The sequence below is a fragment of the Falco punctatus genome, assembly GCF_963210335.1.
Source record: "Falco punctatus genome assembly, chromosome: 1".
NCBI lineage: Eukaryota > Metazoa > Chordata > Aves > Falconiformes > Falconidae > Falco > Falco punctatus.
The window spans coordinates 96,012,528-96,029,528 of record NC_137580.1 but is presented as its reverse complement, the minus strand read 5'-3'; the positions used below and the strand labels follow the sequence as shown (position 1 = coordinate 96,029,528).

At 43.0% G+C, this 17,001-nt stretch overlaps 2 protein-coding genes across 6 annotated transcripts; both read right to left on the bottom strand.

The window, feature by feature from the left end:
* Positions 1-1,075: 1,075 nt before the first annotated feature.
* CCDC62 (coiled-coil domain containing 62) lies at positions 1,076-16,447 on the bottom strand. 5 transcript variants are annotated; one of them, XR_013924611.1, is made up of 12 exons: positions 16,314-16,447; positions 15,891-16,083; positions 15,104-15,267; positions 14,239-14,340; positions 13,722-13,893; positions 13,535-13,636; positions 12,285-12,370; positions 11,227-11,327; positions 5,858-6,035; positions 5,097-5,228; positions 3,249-3,444; positions 1,076-1,367 (listed from the first exon to the last, which is right to left on the bottom strand). XR_013924611.1 is itself a non-coding variant. In XM_080370275.1 (12 exons), the coding sequence occupies exons 1-11, from the start codon at positions 16,377-16,379 to the stop codon at positions 3,358-3,360; spliced, it is 1,383 nt and encodes a 460-aa protein (XP_080226401.1). In that variant the 5' UTR covers positions 16,380-16,447; the 3' UTR covers positions 1,076-1,367; positions 3,340-3,357. The 5 variants fall into 5 exon arrangements, 4 of the variants coding, with proteins under 4 accessions (XP_080226401.1, XP_080226402.1, XP_080226400.1 ...); XM_080370275.1 differs by having other exon boundaries at positions 3,340-3,444; XM_080370276.1 differs by having other exon boundaries at positions 1,076-4,628.
* On the bottom strand, positions 9,403-10,824 carry LOC308056032 (uncharacterized protein). Its single transcript, XM_080370801.1, has one exon. It carries the CDS (start codon positions 10,684-10,686, stop codon positions 10,036-10,038), a length of 651 nt encoding a protein of 216 aa, XP_080226927.1. The 5' UTR covers positions 10,687-10,824; the 3' UTR covers positions 9,403-10,035.
* Positions 16,448-17,001: the final 554 nt, after the last annotated feature.

The following is a 17,001-nucleotide window of genomic DNA, read 5'->3' as shown; positions in this document are numbered from 1 at the left end:
ACGCTGCAGCTCACGCCGTGGAGCCGCACCGATGCCACCAGGGCCTGACGCGGGGTACGGCTGCCGGAGAGCTGCGGGGTGATCGGGGGATCTCTACCAGTGGCTTTTCCAGGAAAATTTCTGTCCCAGACGCAGCAGCACATTTAGAGGATGGAGCCTGGAAGGTTCCTCTGCAGGTAGAGGAATCCAAACATGCTTTAAATGTAGAAAACAGCCGTGAAGCTGAGATTCCCTCTGTGGGTAACGCGGGTGGGCAGGGAGGACAGCAACTATGACCAGAATTAGTCGCCTAATTTGGAGGCCATTAGTACAGGCAGGACCGCAGGCTATCATTTAGGTCGTTACAGAGAAAGCAGAAAATTATATGGAAGAGTTAAGGAGGGGAAACCACAGTGCCAGTGTTGTATTTCACTGCAATGAATCCCTGGCAGCCAGAGCCTCCCACCCCTGAGCTGCCCCCACGCAGGAAAAATGCTGGCGCAGCACTCAGCGGCGTGGACTTGGCATGGGTGTCCCAAACGGCTCTCGACACAGTGGCCCACTCGTGTCTCAGGCTTGCCACATCCTATGTCCCAGAGAATCCTCGTTAATTAAGTACTCTGTGTTGGGCAGTGTCTTAAACAGGTAAGAAACACACAACAGTATCACCTTTAGCAGTTGATTTCATCTTTTAGTGAAAAAAGAAGTTCCGATTGTGATAACGAAACATGTCTTACCCAACAGTCAAAGAGAAAACCAGCTGAAATGCGCAAAAGCCAGTCACACCACAGGTGGCTGCTGCCATACAGCACTTCCAGAGCCCACTAACTAACTAACCAAGCTCGTTAGAAGCTTTTCTTACAATAACTAGTTCCTGACCGGGGGAGGGCTGTTTTGCCCATCTCGGGGGTGACAGCTATGCAGGAGGCAGTTCCCGCTTCCAAGACTAATTAGGAACTTCCTATAAACATTATTCATCTCTCTCTACATGGCAACAAGTCCAGAACAACAAGAATAAACTAAAAAAAACCATGAATGCCTGGCTGTGTCATACTCTATCCGTATTTCTGAGCCACCACAAAAAAAAAAAACAACAAAAAGAAGAAAAACAGTTCCTATGTTGTAACAATTACACACTTAAGATCCTTAAAAAACAAACTTGTACTTAACCTGAGCTCTCAGCTATAAAAATAGTTTTGTTAGTCTTGGCATAACTCTACGTTTTATTTCAAGATAAAATATATTCCCGCACCGTCACATTTTTTTGCCACTTGTCTTTCAAACGCTCAGAGAACCATGGGAAAAAAATGAGGTAACTTTCCACTGGAGCTGACGGGTTGATGATCTTCAGTTCTCAAAATTCATTCTATATAGGACCTCCTTACCCCCTGCAGAAAATTAAAAGATCTTGATTAAAAGGCAGGAACTCTTCCCCTAAAATATATGAAGCAATCACATAAATGTTGAGTTACTATATGCATTTTCACATTATAAATACAATAAAAACATCAGAATAAAAATAGAAAGAGAAAGGTAAACAAAGCACTTCACAGTCTCAGGAACGCCACTGGAGTGTTAGGAAATAAAACCCTTCCAGTTTGTTTTGCAAAAAGGAGTGATCTTTGTGCCCTCGGCCAGCCACTGAGTCACAGTTTATGAGCAGTGGCACAGCCTACTATGTCCAAAACTTAATATATCCTTTTACTCATTGCTTTCCTCCTTTGTTCTTCAACTCTCCCCCACCCAATCTCTCTCTAAAGGAAAAACAACTGACTGATGAAAAGGGCTAGATCAGCTAGTTAGGAAATTAACCTCATGTTTATCAGTGCACTTGCCCTCCAACGATTTCAAAGCAACTAAAAAAAAAACCCCAAACCCAAAGAAAATCAGTTCAAACACTCCTCTATAGGAAACTGCACAAACATTTCTAGCCTCTGCAAAAGCTGCTTTGGATTTAACTTATCACAGTGATTCAGTGCCTTTTTAATTAACAAAGAAAATAAGAATTATGCAGCAGCCAGTGACTTGCAGAATCACCAAGTCTTGTCATGGATCTACAGTGAAATTGTGGGTATGTTTGTTCCACCAGCTCTTTCTCACTTGAAGCTCAACGAGATTATTTCTGTAGGCTAAGCATATGCTTACCACTTTGCTGCATCAGCATGGTGCTCAGCAATTTGGGGGATTTGCTCCTGCAACTTTTTAACAGCAGTAGTTTCAGGAGGCAAGTCACAGTGCTGGCTTCAATCTGTAAAACCTCCAGCTTCTTTTACCTTAGGGCTCTTTTCAGAAAAAAAAAACCCCTCTCTACCTAGGAACATTAAAGCAGTGTAAGGTACAGCATTCCAGCTACTCAGCATCCATTTCCTAGGAGAGCCCCATTAGCGTGCACTAAGCAGACCCAATTTATTTTGAAAGAAGACTTCGCGTCTCCAGACTCCATGCAGAAACAGCAGAGCATGAGGGTGCCACAAACCAACACCATTCCCCAGGGGCACAGAGGGTTTGGCTCCACAGGGGAACAGTAGTTCAGGGATGGAGAGAGAAGCACCGAGCACCAGCTGCCCCCCACCCGATTTAAGCTGATCGGTATGAGAAATCCAGTGCCACACAGCTTCACGCTCCAGCTTGCTGTGTAATCATTTCCCTTTGCAGACATGTGCTTGGGTTGGGTCAGCACGGGGAGCTTGCTTTTTTTGTCGTTTTTTTCCCCCACTGTTGCTACTTCTCATTCGGTTTCATGTGCTGGTCAGTATTTTAACCGTATCTGGTTACTCTTTTGTCCTCAGAACCAGACAACATTGTGCTTATTGCAAGCATCCAAGTCATATTAGTAGAACAAATAATCAGAGAGTGAGAAATTTCCTGATTCAAAAAGAAAAAACAATCTGCTATGGGCAAGGCTGCTTGAAACAGCTCAATTCAGCGCATTCTGCTTTTGGAGCTTGGAGCCCAGGAACAATATGCTAAAAAAAGCCCTCAGCCATGGCACGGAAAAACACTTCCCAATCTCTTATTCAACAATGTTCCTATCTGTGATCCTGTTATTTGTAACCCAGAGAAGGATTTTCACTACAATAAGCGGTGTGCAGGTACTCAGGAACGGAGCTGTGAGATCTGACCGCCGAGAGGATGAGGAACAAGCTTGAGAAAAGTTTAATTATTTGACTAAAGGAATTACTTGCTGCCTTAGTATCTGTTTGCCATTACAGTACTCATTAGAGTTTTACTGGAAGTGCACTCAGAGCAGAATCTTGCGCCAGGCTCACCTCAGGAGTCTGTAACTTCTATTAATACCGCAGATGCATTGATGAAGAAGGAAACAAACCAACCAACCAACAAAAAAAATATTGTAAACACCTCCATCCTCAGGGAACATCACAGTGAAAAGAATGGAAGCTCAGCACCTCTTTCTTCTGCAGCAGACAACTGGGTTCTTTGAAGAGCTTCTGCAAGTTCTGTTGTCTGTATTGTAATGCAAAAACACTAAGTGGAAATCAAAGAACCCAGATAATACAAGTTACAGAGCTGCCGGCTTCAAACCGGTGAGCAGCAGGGATACACCTTTTCATTGCCTCTTCTCCCTCTCCCAAGCAGGGCACAAAATCCAACACATACAAATGCTTACTGGTGAAATTTTCAGGGTTATATTTGATACAGATGATGTTTTAAAGCGCAGTTTAAAACAGCCTCAGGTAAACCTGGTTTTAAGCGTAGATTAGTTGGCCTGCACAGACTAATGAAAACACGCTTGACAAGTTTCTGCCCAGAACCACTCTGAAAGGAGATCAAAGTTATACAGATGGGTTCTGAAGCTCAATAAACACGCGCCCGTTTTATTTTCCATCCACCAAAGCAAGCATTCCGAAGGAGAAGCCAATTTCCAAGCTCCAAAATGCAGTCTCAGGTTCTAAAGCGGAGTCACGCTCGCTCCTAAAGGAGGGCCGGTTTAGCTGAGCTGGGACGTGCCAACCCGTGAGCAGGAGCCAGGCAGCTGATGGGGCTGGGCAAGAGCCACAAGCAGCCACTGTTTCAGAGAGAGCTTTTCAGGAATCCCTCCTACACGACAGTCTTTGCAAAAGACTACACTGCTGCTGTCTTTCACGCTGAATGAAATCCTGCAGATGAACTGCTCAACAAAATATCCTTTCAGTTTATGCTGGCACACAACCTTTATACTCTGTCAGTCAGTCCCAGCGCAGCTCAGGGTTTATAGTTCTGAATGTGATAAAAATGGCTTTGTCTGTTACTTACAGTAACATGACTCTGCTCAAGTTCTTCTCATGATAAAAGAGGTGCAACATTTTTAGAGAGAGGTAATAATACCTTTCAGGAGCAAGCTGAGGTTTCAGCAGGCAGCCTCCTGATGAGGAGTCTGCTTTACAACCAAAAGCCTAAATTCTCCCTTTGTGATATGGATCAGCAAACTTTACTCATTTCTAGTGACAAATGGTACAACCTCCTTGTCAAACAAGGCAGAAATTCTTAAAAATATTGATGAAAACAAACCAGTGACCCCTTCTCCAGTTACTCCTATTGCTCATGTACTCACGACAGAAACTTCCTATCAGTGTTCACGCTCATAAAATAAATTCCAGGACAGCTATAGATAGGTTATTCTCTTTGACCATTGAGTATGCTTTCTGACCCTGCAAGGAAGGAATTAAAACTATAAGCCCACAAAAATTCTATAATAAAGTTATTTAGGCTGAGAGTCTGGTTTAAATTCCTATACAAAACTATCCTACATAGCACCTATTTCCTATACTGTCCTCCTTTCCACAAATATACCTAGCGTAACAAACCAGTTCTGAATGTAAGTCATACTTGTGTTCACTTTTTTCTAGACCTCCTACAGCTTGCTCCAAAATGACTTCTTCCTTCCATCTGTTTAGACACATGCAAAACTCAAATCCTGTCACGACCTTGAGGAGCCATAAAGAATCCTATAAAAAATTCCAGTACTTCATGCTAAGGCAGGCAGGAATTTTCTCTTTAGCAAAGCGTCAGGAAGATATTGTTTATAATGGCCCAGCGCAACTCAAGCATAAGGGAAAGGATGTTCACAATCCCTATTCCTGGCCACCTAAATCTAGTCATGGCAGAGCGATACACACCGTATTATCATTGCCGCTGTCTGGACTGCGGCGAGGGCTCGCGCAGAGGAGAGTGCTAAGCTCCAGATCAGCAACCATCTGTCGAGACTCGGCCAACACATGCTGCAGCTTACTTATGGGGGAACTGGTGTCCTGGGGGAGACAGAAAGTGAGCCAAAGTTATGAAATTATCTTTTTGGCATATGTCAAAGGATTATAACATACCAAGAATCATCACTTTCATTTTGAAATATCTCCATTCCAAATACTAACTGCTCCAGACTGTGTAAATCCTGATATTTCTAATAAACACAGAGGTCTTTCCTAGTGTCAGCTTTTTAACTGAGCTTCTTCACATCCATGTGCATGTAGCACACACAACAGCAGAACTTCAGCGATAAAGGGGAGAACGAACAAACACGTGAGAAAGGCAAAACCAGGCAGAACAAGAAAGAAACAGTGTCCAATAGCTTCTAATAACTGTGTCCAAGTGTACTCAGATACTGTGCTTTACTGGAATTACCAATTAGCCAGCTTCCATTATCCTCAAGCCTTTCATTTCAAAAGCTCTCTTTTATTTTTTCCCAACTCACTTATGCTGTCTAGACATATTAAGACAACCAGGAATTCTTCTGAAAAAAAGATTTACCACCTTTGCTTTAAGCCTGCTGTCTCATCATTTGAGTCCCTAGCTCTTCCATGCCGGCAGACATTTGCTTTCCTACCACGAGTCACAATTCCCCTTAAAATTAATGAAGTACATTCTGCAATAAAATACTGACTTGGTCCATGGCAGCACTGCAACATCTGTTTGCTGGCTCCGGCACTAAAAGGTTATTGATCTTCAGTGGGAAGCCTTGACCAGAGAATTTCTCATATCTTTGAGGCCTGCCTTCTTTCTGAGTGGATGTCAAAAAGGGAGCATCCGAGTGAAAAGAATTCAGATCCATATTTTCTTCGCTGTTAAAAAAATTAAGACATTGCCAGAAACAGTATCAGCATCCTTTTTAAGCTTTCAAAGGAAAATCATGGGACAAGGTAACATAAATAATTATGGGCCCTGAGCCAAGAAAACCATCAAGCACCTGAGATTACATTGTTCCTCAGAGTGGTTCCCATGTTTAACAGCTTCAATAGATCAGTTTCAACCTCTGAGGGCAACGGTTTGACATTCAACCAGTTTCAAGAACAGCTACGTCACCGTGTGCTTGAGTGTCTATTTAACCTCGCAAAGAGCGCACGAAAGGCAGTATCTAGTTCCTCCCAATGCTCTGGTACTCTTTCTGCTCTCCAACCCTACTCCCTTTTGGGTTTTTTTAATCAACCGTTAGACAAATTAATATTTTGTAGGTGTACTTTTCAAGGGAATTTCAGAGCCTTTTGAAGTCATCATCTCATCTCAGAGATCACAGGATCGCTTTCCCCAAAAGGCTTTATTTTATTTATTTTTAAAAGACAGCAGCACATGGTAAAGTGCTGTTCAGACAAACTATGATTAAACCAAAAAGTCAGTTGCCTGACTACCGTGTCAGTGCAGAGATGAAGCATATGACCTGTTGCCATACATCTTCCCTGAGGTTTTAAAGCGAAACAAAAAATATTAACTTAGCGCTGGGTATAGCTGAGTGTATTTAGGAATATCTGAAAAGCAATTTAAATGTCAGTTAAAGCAACAAATTGTACCCTGCACATTATTACTGTCCAGACACTTGACTCACAGCCATCCCAAGCTTGTCCTAATACAAAAGGTCTTTAGCTCTTAATACACGTGCCAAATAATTGAAATGTGTCTCTCACACCTTTCCTACACTAAAAGTTCACTTTATTATAGCTGACCCTAGAGAAAACCAGTTCTCAATTCCTTAAAGCACCTTTTTATCAAAATGTACCAAATCCCTCACTCAGGTCCAGCACCAATGAATCACAAATTAAGACTAAAAATCATAAAAGCTGTTTTAAATTATCTCAATAATCTACTCTAGCAGTACAGGATCCCAGCAGCACCCTCAGCCTGCCCTCCGTCCCGTGCCGTGCTTTCACCCAGACCCAGTGCTGTCTGTGTCTTGTACAAAGATGTGTCCCGGTTTCTGCTGGCACTTGCAAGCTATGCAGTGTTCATTTCCAACTGCTAATTTCCACTTCATACGGCTTTTAAAAATCAATAAAAGAGCAACCACCTCCCCAAAATAAAACACTTCCGTATTCATCACACTTCTGAACCAAACAGAAGCACACACTAGCACTGCTTGGATCGGGAACCTAATTAAAAAATAAGTGTATTTTAAAGAAAATATTATCTTCAAATTTACAACATTTCATTCCATAGCCTTCAGATACTTATTTTGGTGGAACAACACATTCCATGCTTAGCAAGACTGTTACAAAAAGATTTTTAAACGAAATTCAATCTAAGAAAAAGCCCTTGCCAGTGATGCCAGCTCACAAGTGTCTGCTGTGTCTCATCGAACTCCTCTTGCAAAACGCTGGGATACAACAGGCTTTCTTTTAACAGAGAGAAGCGCATGTTTGTGTGCCTCTGACAAGGAAAGGTGCTGGAGAGATGGGAGGCAACAAGCGGTAGCAGCCTAAAGCAGGGGATGTGAGGAGGTGCAATGAGCACAGCAGGTTTGAAGAATACACAGGTTCAGGTTTGATTTTGAGGCAGGGTGATGGCTCAAGGAACGGGTGGGCGGCTTAGTCCAGCAGCAGCAGACTGAACAAGTAACTGCTGACGCTCCAGCTTTAAAACCAGAATTGAGGTAAAAATCCAAAGGCAGCAAATCTTGGTCCAACATAAATGAAGCCACTAAGAGCACGCAGAAATTATTCCTGTGCTACGGTATTTCACAATCGCTCTTGCAGTTGGATAAGGTATTTGACTGCCTTAATAGCCTTCTTGTTGGCTGTTCCAGAATTCAAGAACTCATGTCAAAAATATTTGCTGGGCTCACAGGGAGGTGCCAGCACCCTTCCCTAAACACAAGATACATCATCAGCACTACAAAGCACAGCAATGGAAAACTGGAGGATCCAGATTCAAGTCCCGGAAGGAATGCTGGGTTTGGTCTCTGCCATTAATGCCTTAACAGAAGCCCACCCTGAAGACTGCACTGCTACTGCCTTCCTCCCGTTTGTGGGGTGAGAATTCATTCCCTGGCAGATCAGCGTCAGCAAGAGGCTGGAAAGCAGCCTGGGTTTCACACCTAATCAATCCATCTCCAATTAGCAGGGCCCCTAGGACCAAATGTGGGCATCAAGAGAACCTGAGAACCCAGCAGCAAATCCCAAACGGAAAAAGCAGCCCTCCCCCACTGAAGGGTATCTGCCCTACCTGCATTGCCCAGGTCAAATTTGTTCCTTCTCCCCTAAAATCCCCTTAAGGACAAGACAAAAAGTGAACAGTTTTCGTGATTCAGCCTCAAAAAGAGATTTGGAGGGATGGCAGCGTGTCATTTGTGCTGCTAGGGGAGTATATAAGAGAGGTCAGGGTCAATGTAAGGGGAATGGAGTCTTTTAAATGATTTATGGACAGTGGAAACTAGAGAGTCCACACACAGCACGAAGCTCAGCTAAGCGGTGGGAATGTGCCAGGCCAGCATTCTTTTTCAGTGGCTGCCCATTCACCTTGTTTCTGAGCAGGTCCGTCTCACTGCAGTAACAATTTCTATAATATTTTGGGTTTAAAAGGAACACACAATGAAAGTGTCTGGACATCAGATATTTCCATTCCATAACACTAATTTGTTTGGACATTGGGCAGACTTGCTGGCTAAAATTCTTAGCAGGTTTAAACAGCTGTTCATTTATCGTCCTTGTCAAACTACCAGCTGAAAAGCTGCTCCTCCTGTCTGTCTAAAAGGCAGTTATGAAATATCTGTAAAACTTCAGAAATCCTTCTAGATTCGGTAAATCAGTCAATTTTTTGAAAGGAAACAGAGGAACCAACACAACAAACGCACAGAGAGTCACAGCTCTGAATGCCCTTGCTTATGCAGGCACAAAACCACCTCCATAAAAGCAAAGAAGCATTTGTATCTCGCACACCTTCCAATACCACTAAGACACCTGAGTAGTTTTCTGACACTTCTCAGGATTGGAAACCTCATTCTGCTCATCCCCAGCCAAATGTCTTTTCTCCTCCCCCAACATAAACACAGGGAGTGAATCCCATGATCAAAGAGGCACTGGAGAGTGGACAGATTGCTGTCCTTAAATATTGCCATCTCATTTTCTTGCCCTGAGTGGGGAAAGCAGCCTGTGCGGAAGAGCTGTGTCCTACATTCTTGCCCAGCCACTGTGTGATTTCTCAACAGAAATAACACCACTGTGTGATTTCTCAACAGAAATAACACAGCCACTAAAGCATCACACAAAATCTAAGTTTGTTTCTTGCCTTACAGAAACATCCCTGTAGAAGTCCAACTCTGGTCAGAACGTATTTTACCCAGTAGATTTACAAGCAACCTAAGATTTTTTAAATCTGCATTTTTCTCAATTAGTTTATTTGGCAAGTTACATGGCATTGCAGCTTCTCCTACCCACGCAGCTCTTGGGGAAAGAGAAGTGAAAAAATAAATGCATAAAAATACAATCATGATACCTTACCAGCTATTTCAACTTATTTCACATTTCCTGCTTTTCAGGTTGGTAGACTAATCTTAAAACAGCAGTTACTTTACACATCACTTGAGATAATACAAATGACTGAGAGCTTGTACACCCAGGTTTCCGGAGAACTCCAGCTTGTACCTATTTCTTAAACACAACAAGCACATAACCTTTTTGAGCTAGCACATTTCACCTCTTGTGCATGAGACAGCTGCAATCTTTTCCATGCCGTATACTTCCATCTCCTTTCACGGGTTAGAAAATCTTCAGCCATCCTGCATCTGATACTGGCTTCCACCATGCCTCTTCTTTTACGGTGAAGTTACTACTACAGGAATCAGATTCAGTCTTGTCAACTGCAGCAGGAGTCTCTGCTTTTTTGGCCAAACAGAATTCCACTTCTCTCTTCCCGTGTTTTATTTTTATTATCAGTTTTGTCAGCTGTGATGGTGCTCGGGATCAAAGTACTTTGTGAATCTACACAAGAACTGACGTTAAGCCAATGTTCATATTCAGGTAAAGATGACTCAGATGTTTGTTGGTTTCTGCTTTCCACTCCATCCTCCAAAATTTCCCTCTTTCTCAATGGCCTTGTGTTGTTTGCCTCACAAAATACTTTGCTGCCTAGCTCATCAGAGCTTGATGCAACATCCTGCTTTTCTTCTTCTTCTTCTTCCATAAAGGCAGCCAAGGCTTTCACAACTTTTTGACACCGGTGTAAGTGCACTGAGGTTTCCTCCAAGTCTGATGCATCCAGTAACAGTCTATTATCTACTTCATACATCTCAGAGGTGGTTTTTACCCTACGTTTTGGAACTTGGGCAGTTCCACACTCCTCACACATTCCGTGTGCTCCCTCAGTCCTAACCGTGTCTGTCTTGCTGTTACGTTCAGGGGCAGAGAAGCCCATACCCATGGTACAATGATGCCAGATAAAGAAAACTCTAAGAAATACTACATTTAAAGAGCATACACAATTGTACTCAAGGTCAAAGCTATGCATTAACTGGAAGCTGTACCCACAGTTCTGAGGTAGTTCATAAACCAACAGGCAGCTGTATCCTGCCAAAACCTGACAGAAGTCTGTCCAGATTTGGCTGTTACTTTCCAAAATCGGTCTGAGACTTCCCTCACGTTTTAAATAGTGTAGTGATTCTGTCTGACCCTCCAGGGTGTGCACCATTTTCCTAATCTGAAAGCAAAACCACCTTTAATTTTTAAACAAAAGTAGTAGCGGGCCAGATTAAGACCCCTACCACCAGACTATTCCATTTTTAAACACCTCATTAACAGTCCGGCCTGCATACAGCACTTTATCCTGTGCCTGATACCCATGGTGCCTCCTGACCAAGTCAAATAATGGTATCTAACAGCTTCACTGGGATGATTGTGCTTGAGTCCAGCAAAGCCACCTTGACACTGCACACATCTATTTTAGGATGGTAGTTGTGGCTCAGCAGTGAAGTCTCTCTCCAAGAATAAACTACTCAAAAAAAAAAAAAGGGAAAAAAAAGAAAAATAAAATAAAATTTTAAAAAGTTACCTTCTTTCATGTGCTGCCTTTTCATGGTTTTGCCTTAATTCCTGAGAGCTCTCCAAACTGACATGAAGAAATTGCAAGTCACGCTGCTGTTTTACATAGATCTGTTTAAAGACAGTCATGCACATTTAGTGGAAGTCTGGAATGCAGGAACATTGTCATCAGGTACTAACATGTCTGCCTTCCAAAAATAAGCTCAAAACATTTTTATAAACAGTATCTGTAGTCCAACTATTTTACAAGCCTTCCAAATCTAAGTGGCCATCTCTGCATGTATTTAGAAAAACGTTTTGCAGCAATAAACAGTATTTCTAGAAGATGACTGCAGTGTTGTTCTAAGATGGAGCCACACTGAGCCATAAATACAATATCATTGCTGTTATTTGATATTTAATCCGTGTTGTTATCATGTTGTTTGAAGTTATGCAGAATTACAGGACACGAACGACAATTATGGTACTTGGCTTTCACTGCAGGGGATTTTTTGTAAAGCTAATGTATAGGATAACACACTGATCAATTACTTGCAATGAAAAAACCATGCCTTGAGAACCTCAAATGAGCCCAGGTGAAAACACTGGGTTTAAAGCTCTCTTGAAAAACAAATCTTTCAGGACACCGTGCCCCTTTATGCTGCGTAAGTTCACCTTGGGCACGTGTGTGAGTACGCGTTACTCCCCACTGCCTTTCACGTGACTTCTGGAGCCTGGCACTCTCTGGTCACACACACACACTGGTGAACTCTTATCTCACTGGGGTGCCCCCACTTTCATGCTGTGAGGGCGGTATTTACTCATTGCAGGACCAAGTAAATACAATTACGCAAAAAAGGCTAAAAGCACCTTTAAATAAAATTAAAAACACATGGTACAAATCCTTGTAACAAACAAAAAAATTTAGCATTCTATAGAGATCCCAGAAAGGCAGAAACAGTACATTTGATGTTTTTTTCTTAATTAATAGTAGTTTGATCTAACTTTTTTTATACTGTTCCATGCAGATCTGATGTTATTGGACAATGCTTTCATAATCTGTGAGTACAAACACAACTGGAGTTGTACCTGTCGCAGACTTGGTAGTTCTGTGTTAGTCCATGCTTCTTTAGACTTGGCAAACTGAAGTTGATCCTTTCTCTTTGCTTTCTCAACTGTTTCAAAACAGACACAATTTTTTAATTAAAGTGAATAGAAACAAAGCTATTTTTATACAAAAGTACATTTTTTAACACATACGTCTGTAGCAGTAGAAACGGGTACCTAACCAAAACAAAAGCATTTTCTTAAGATCAATTGGATTTGTTTCCCCTCCAAATAAAAAGAGCACAAAAACCTTAAAGCAACTAAACAGATCAATTATTTTCCTCAGACCTTCCACCAACACCTAAGCTTTATTTTACTAGCAGCAATATTCTGCTTCATTGACCAATTTATTTTACTTTTTCATGTTAACATTGTTCCATGGAAAGGAAATTCTGTAAGTAATTCCAATTCATGCCTTGTACAGGGAAGTGCTAGGAAATACTTCCCATTACTATTGTTTTTAAAATCATGAGACATGGGATCAATATTTGGCAAAGGTAATGGCAGATAAAGGGTGATAAGCAAGTCAATCATCTCACAGCAGAGGACGTCTTTGGTCACCTAATCTTTCAAGGTACATATCACTTGTCTGCAAGAGTACTGCAGCAACCATCAGCCTGCCTTTCCTATCCACTGCAGCACAGAGTTCCTCTCTACCCAAAACCAAAGCGAAGATACCAACAGAAAGCAAAGTGCAGTTTACTGAGCCCAGAATATTAAACCAGCCTAAACCAAACCTATCAGTTAAAGAAATGCAAGAGAAAAAGTGAATTTGTAAACATACTGCTGCCATACAAACACCAGAGGGAGCGGACGGGCTGGTAATTTCATAGAACCTAAGCTTTTGGGTTTGCATGTGGCTTCTTTTTTTCAGTAGGTCACCATTTTCTATGAAACCTGTCAGAGCAGAGAATGCCACCCCCAGTTATTGAATTAATACCACAGGAGACATGAAAGCCTCAAAACTCTTCAAGAGAAAATCCCCTGAGCCATTCACTCCTCCATACGAAATCATATTGAACTTTGTGCTTTTACAAGATATTATTAACTGTCCCTGCAGAAGCCCTAGATACTGCTTTCACAGAAGAATAACACACAAAGGTATATACCTTTATTAAACTACAAGAAAGCTAGGTAAGAAGCTGCCTCCTTCACAGGTATTAGTGAACTCTTGTCTAGAAGTCTCTGAGCTGTTGAAAGTAAGGCATGAAAAGCCAGCTGCCCACACTTACCAAGAAGTGCGAGCTCGGTCCTCAAGCAGACATTTTCTTGTTTGAGGTGAATTATTTCTTCCTGCTGCTTATTATTTTCTTTCACCTTTTCACAGAGGTCATCTTTAAAACAAAATGTAGTATTTCCCAGAATGAAAAGGAAACATGCTGGTCTACACTAAATTAGGTGTCCAGTATAAACATTTACCTTTCAGCTTATTTGTTTCAAGTATTAGTTCTTTCAGACTCATTTTGAGGTCTTGCTTTTCTTTGTTGAGATGGAATTCCTCTGTCTTTGCTGCACGCAATGCACTTTCCAGCTCTCTGAATTTAGATGTAAACTCAGTTATGTCATCAGTTGCTTCAAGTATAGCCTTGTCCTGAAATATGAAAGAAAATAAAACAATAATCAGGAATACATCCTATGTATGGATTTTTATGAAACAACAGTAGATCTTACCACAGTAGTTACAGCTACTTCACAGATTTTCTTCTTGAGCTCTTGAGGAGACAATGTAAAAATAAAAGCAGTTTATGTATCAAAGAAACAAGCTTGTTTATGACAATAAACCAGTTTATTGTTTGTTGATCACTTTTCCTTCTCAAACAAGCCTAGGAATTAGACAGCAGTGAGATCAACGGTGACTAAACCACTGCAGTACAGTCATCAATAACCACACGGCAGTTGCACCCCATTTAGCGCCTGATGAGACAACAGATGTTACCTTCAGCTTAAGCATAGTAAGAAGCTCCTGTTCTCTCGCCTGCAGCTGGCCCATTTTAGCAGACAGTTCCAAAACTGAGCAGCAGAGACTTTTATTTTTCTCCTAGTGAACAGAAATAAGCGTCAGCTATTACTTCAGTGATTCAAAGCTACTACTTCTCCAGTAAGTGTGTGCGCAACGTTATTTAAACATCATGAATAGCAATGAGGGATTCCGAGCAAGCTGTGAGGATCTGGAGAAAAGAGGACTGGAGTAAAAACTGTTCCTCAATTTGTTACAACGAAACTTGCTTGCAATCAAGGGTCTTCATATCTTGCATGGCTTAGGTCAAGCCAATTAGACAGATGAAAACGCAGAATACTGCTTTGCTGTATTGCATAGAGAGGAAGAATTATCCTGATAAACACATCATTGCCAAATCACATTCAAAAAATATCTAGAACCCTTGAACACCAATTATTTTCATATCCTTAAACCAGTTTCAGAATGTTACAGTTCACCACAGTAACCAAAGCTGTAAGTAAAACCTTCTGGATCTTCCTAACCAAGTACCAGGACTGCTCTGGGGGCCGAACTGCCTTTTGCAATCATAGTGCCCGACATTTTTGGAGGCATGGGTGGTTCTGAGCAGTGCTCCCCAAAACTAAGCAGACAAACAGCAAACTCCAAATGCTAGCTTAGGAAAGCCTTTTTTTTTGTTTTTCCCCTCCAGCAAATCAGAGCCAGACCTTAATCTGTTACTGTACTAAAAGACAAATGCAACTCAGGAACCTTAACAGGATTTACTCACTAGTGAAACTCACAAACGCTGCTGACATTCTGTACACGTGCAGACTGCAAAATCAGACCATTACTCAACTCCTACCTCCAGAGCCTGACAGTGAACAATTGCATCTGTCCCTTTTTGAGACATCTTCTTAAAATTCTGTTGTGTATTTTCAAGTATTGTCTTCCTGTCATTCTGCTGAGATTCTAAGAACTTTAACCTTTTGGTCGGTGATTTTATTTCATTTCCCTTGTTCAGCTCATCTGAAAAGGAAGGAGACAAGGTGTCTCTGAGAAGACAGCTCAGATACTGTCATGCAATTTTAAAAATATCAGAAATAATTTAATCCCGTGTCTTAAAATCACGCCATTCAGAAATAGATGCCTACATTGCATACTCCAAAGCAGGCTTTCCTAGCTGCTCAGGTCAGATGAAATAGGAATTTCGTGGTGACCTCTGTACTACGGCTGTCAAACAAGCAAACAAGACTGTGCAAAGCTGCCAGGTGACAAGCTGGGTGGCTCAAGGATGATGTCAGAGCTGTGCACCAAAACCTCAAGGCACAGGGCTCTGCAGTACACCAGTATGTTTGCAAATTGTTCTTGTCCCACCCATTTATTTAATCAGATGGGTTTTTTTAAAGAATCCACAGAAAGAATGTACATATTCCAATGAGAAAGAGCTATCCAATTATCATACTCCCTTCAAGGTCAGACTGCTTTTACTACCATTGTGAAAGCTCTGATTTCAGAAAGAAGGCAACCAAATCTAAGGGTGAAGGGTAGGAAATGATTCCTTATATGACGCAAAACTGTTAGTGAGGGGTCTAAGCATCTGAAAATACTTAAAAGACCAGGGTCTTATTCTGTACATGCACAAGACTTACTATTGAGTAAGCTGCATCGTTCTGCTAAGGTGAGTATTTCTTGCCAATCATCTTCCCAGGCTAGCAGCTGTCTCTGATAGCGACGTGGTTGCAGTGTGAGTTCCTTAACACGATCTTTCAGTTCTGCAATTAAAAGCCTGAGTTCTGGCCTCTCTTTCAGAATGGTGCAGTTCTCAAGGCTCGGGAGAAGTTTCTATGTAAAATATGTAAAATACACGGAGCACCTTTCAACATGAAGCAGCAGTGACAAATTCTCTACTAAACTGGAGGGTCGAAGTTAAAAAGCTTTTTATGTTATTAAGGGAGGCCATGCCAAAAAGCTGACGGGACCACCCGCGGTCCCTGACAGCTCACCAGCAGCACAATGAGTAAATTCATGTTAAAAATCGAGCACTCCGATCGTTAAATTTGCTTTTTTTTTACCTGGGGCGAAGCAGAAGGCGGCGCTGACGGGTTCATAGCGGGCGGGGACGCAGCGCTGCCAGACATGAGCGGTACCGGTGCCCGCCCGGGGCTGTCCCGTTCCGCACGGGGGCTGCCTCGGCCTAAAGTACCCGGTTACCGGCCCAGAGCGCGGCTCAGCCGGCAGCCCTGCGGGAACGGCAAACGCCAGCCGCTGCGACCGGGCCGAGGGGGCAGCGCAGCCCTGCGGCCTCCCCCGCCACCGAGGCCTGAGGAGGACCCTGAGGGGGGCTGTGAGGGCGGCCCTGAGGTGCCGCCAGCTGGGGCCGGCAGACCCCTGCGCCGGCTGCTCCTGGGCCGGGTCCGCGCCCGGGCCGGGTCCGCGCCCCGCCTTGGCCCTCCCGCAGCGCCAGGCCGAGCCCCAGCTCCCGCCCGGGTCGCCCCCTCAGCCCCGTCGCTCCCGCCCGTTCCCGCCGTAGAGCAGCTGCCGCAGGCCCCGCCCCCTGCCGGGCGGCCCCGCCCCCTGCCGCGTTGCGGCTGGAGCCGCTCGGGTAACGGGAGCGTTAATTACCTTGGTAACGAGAGGCGAGCGAGAACGCGCCTGGGCGCCCAGCACGGCCGTTAACCACCCTGCTCAGCTTCTCCGCGGAATTACTCCAGAGATACAGCCGTCTCTTGAGTTAACACCATCCTCAACTCAATCCATCGA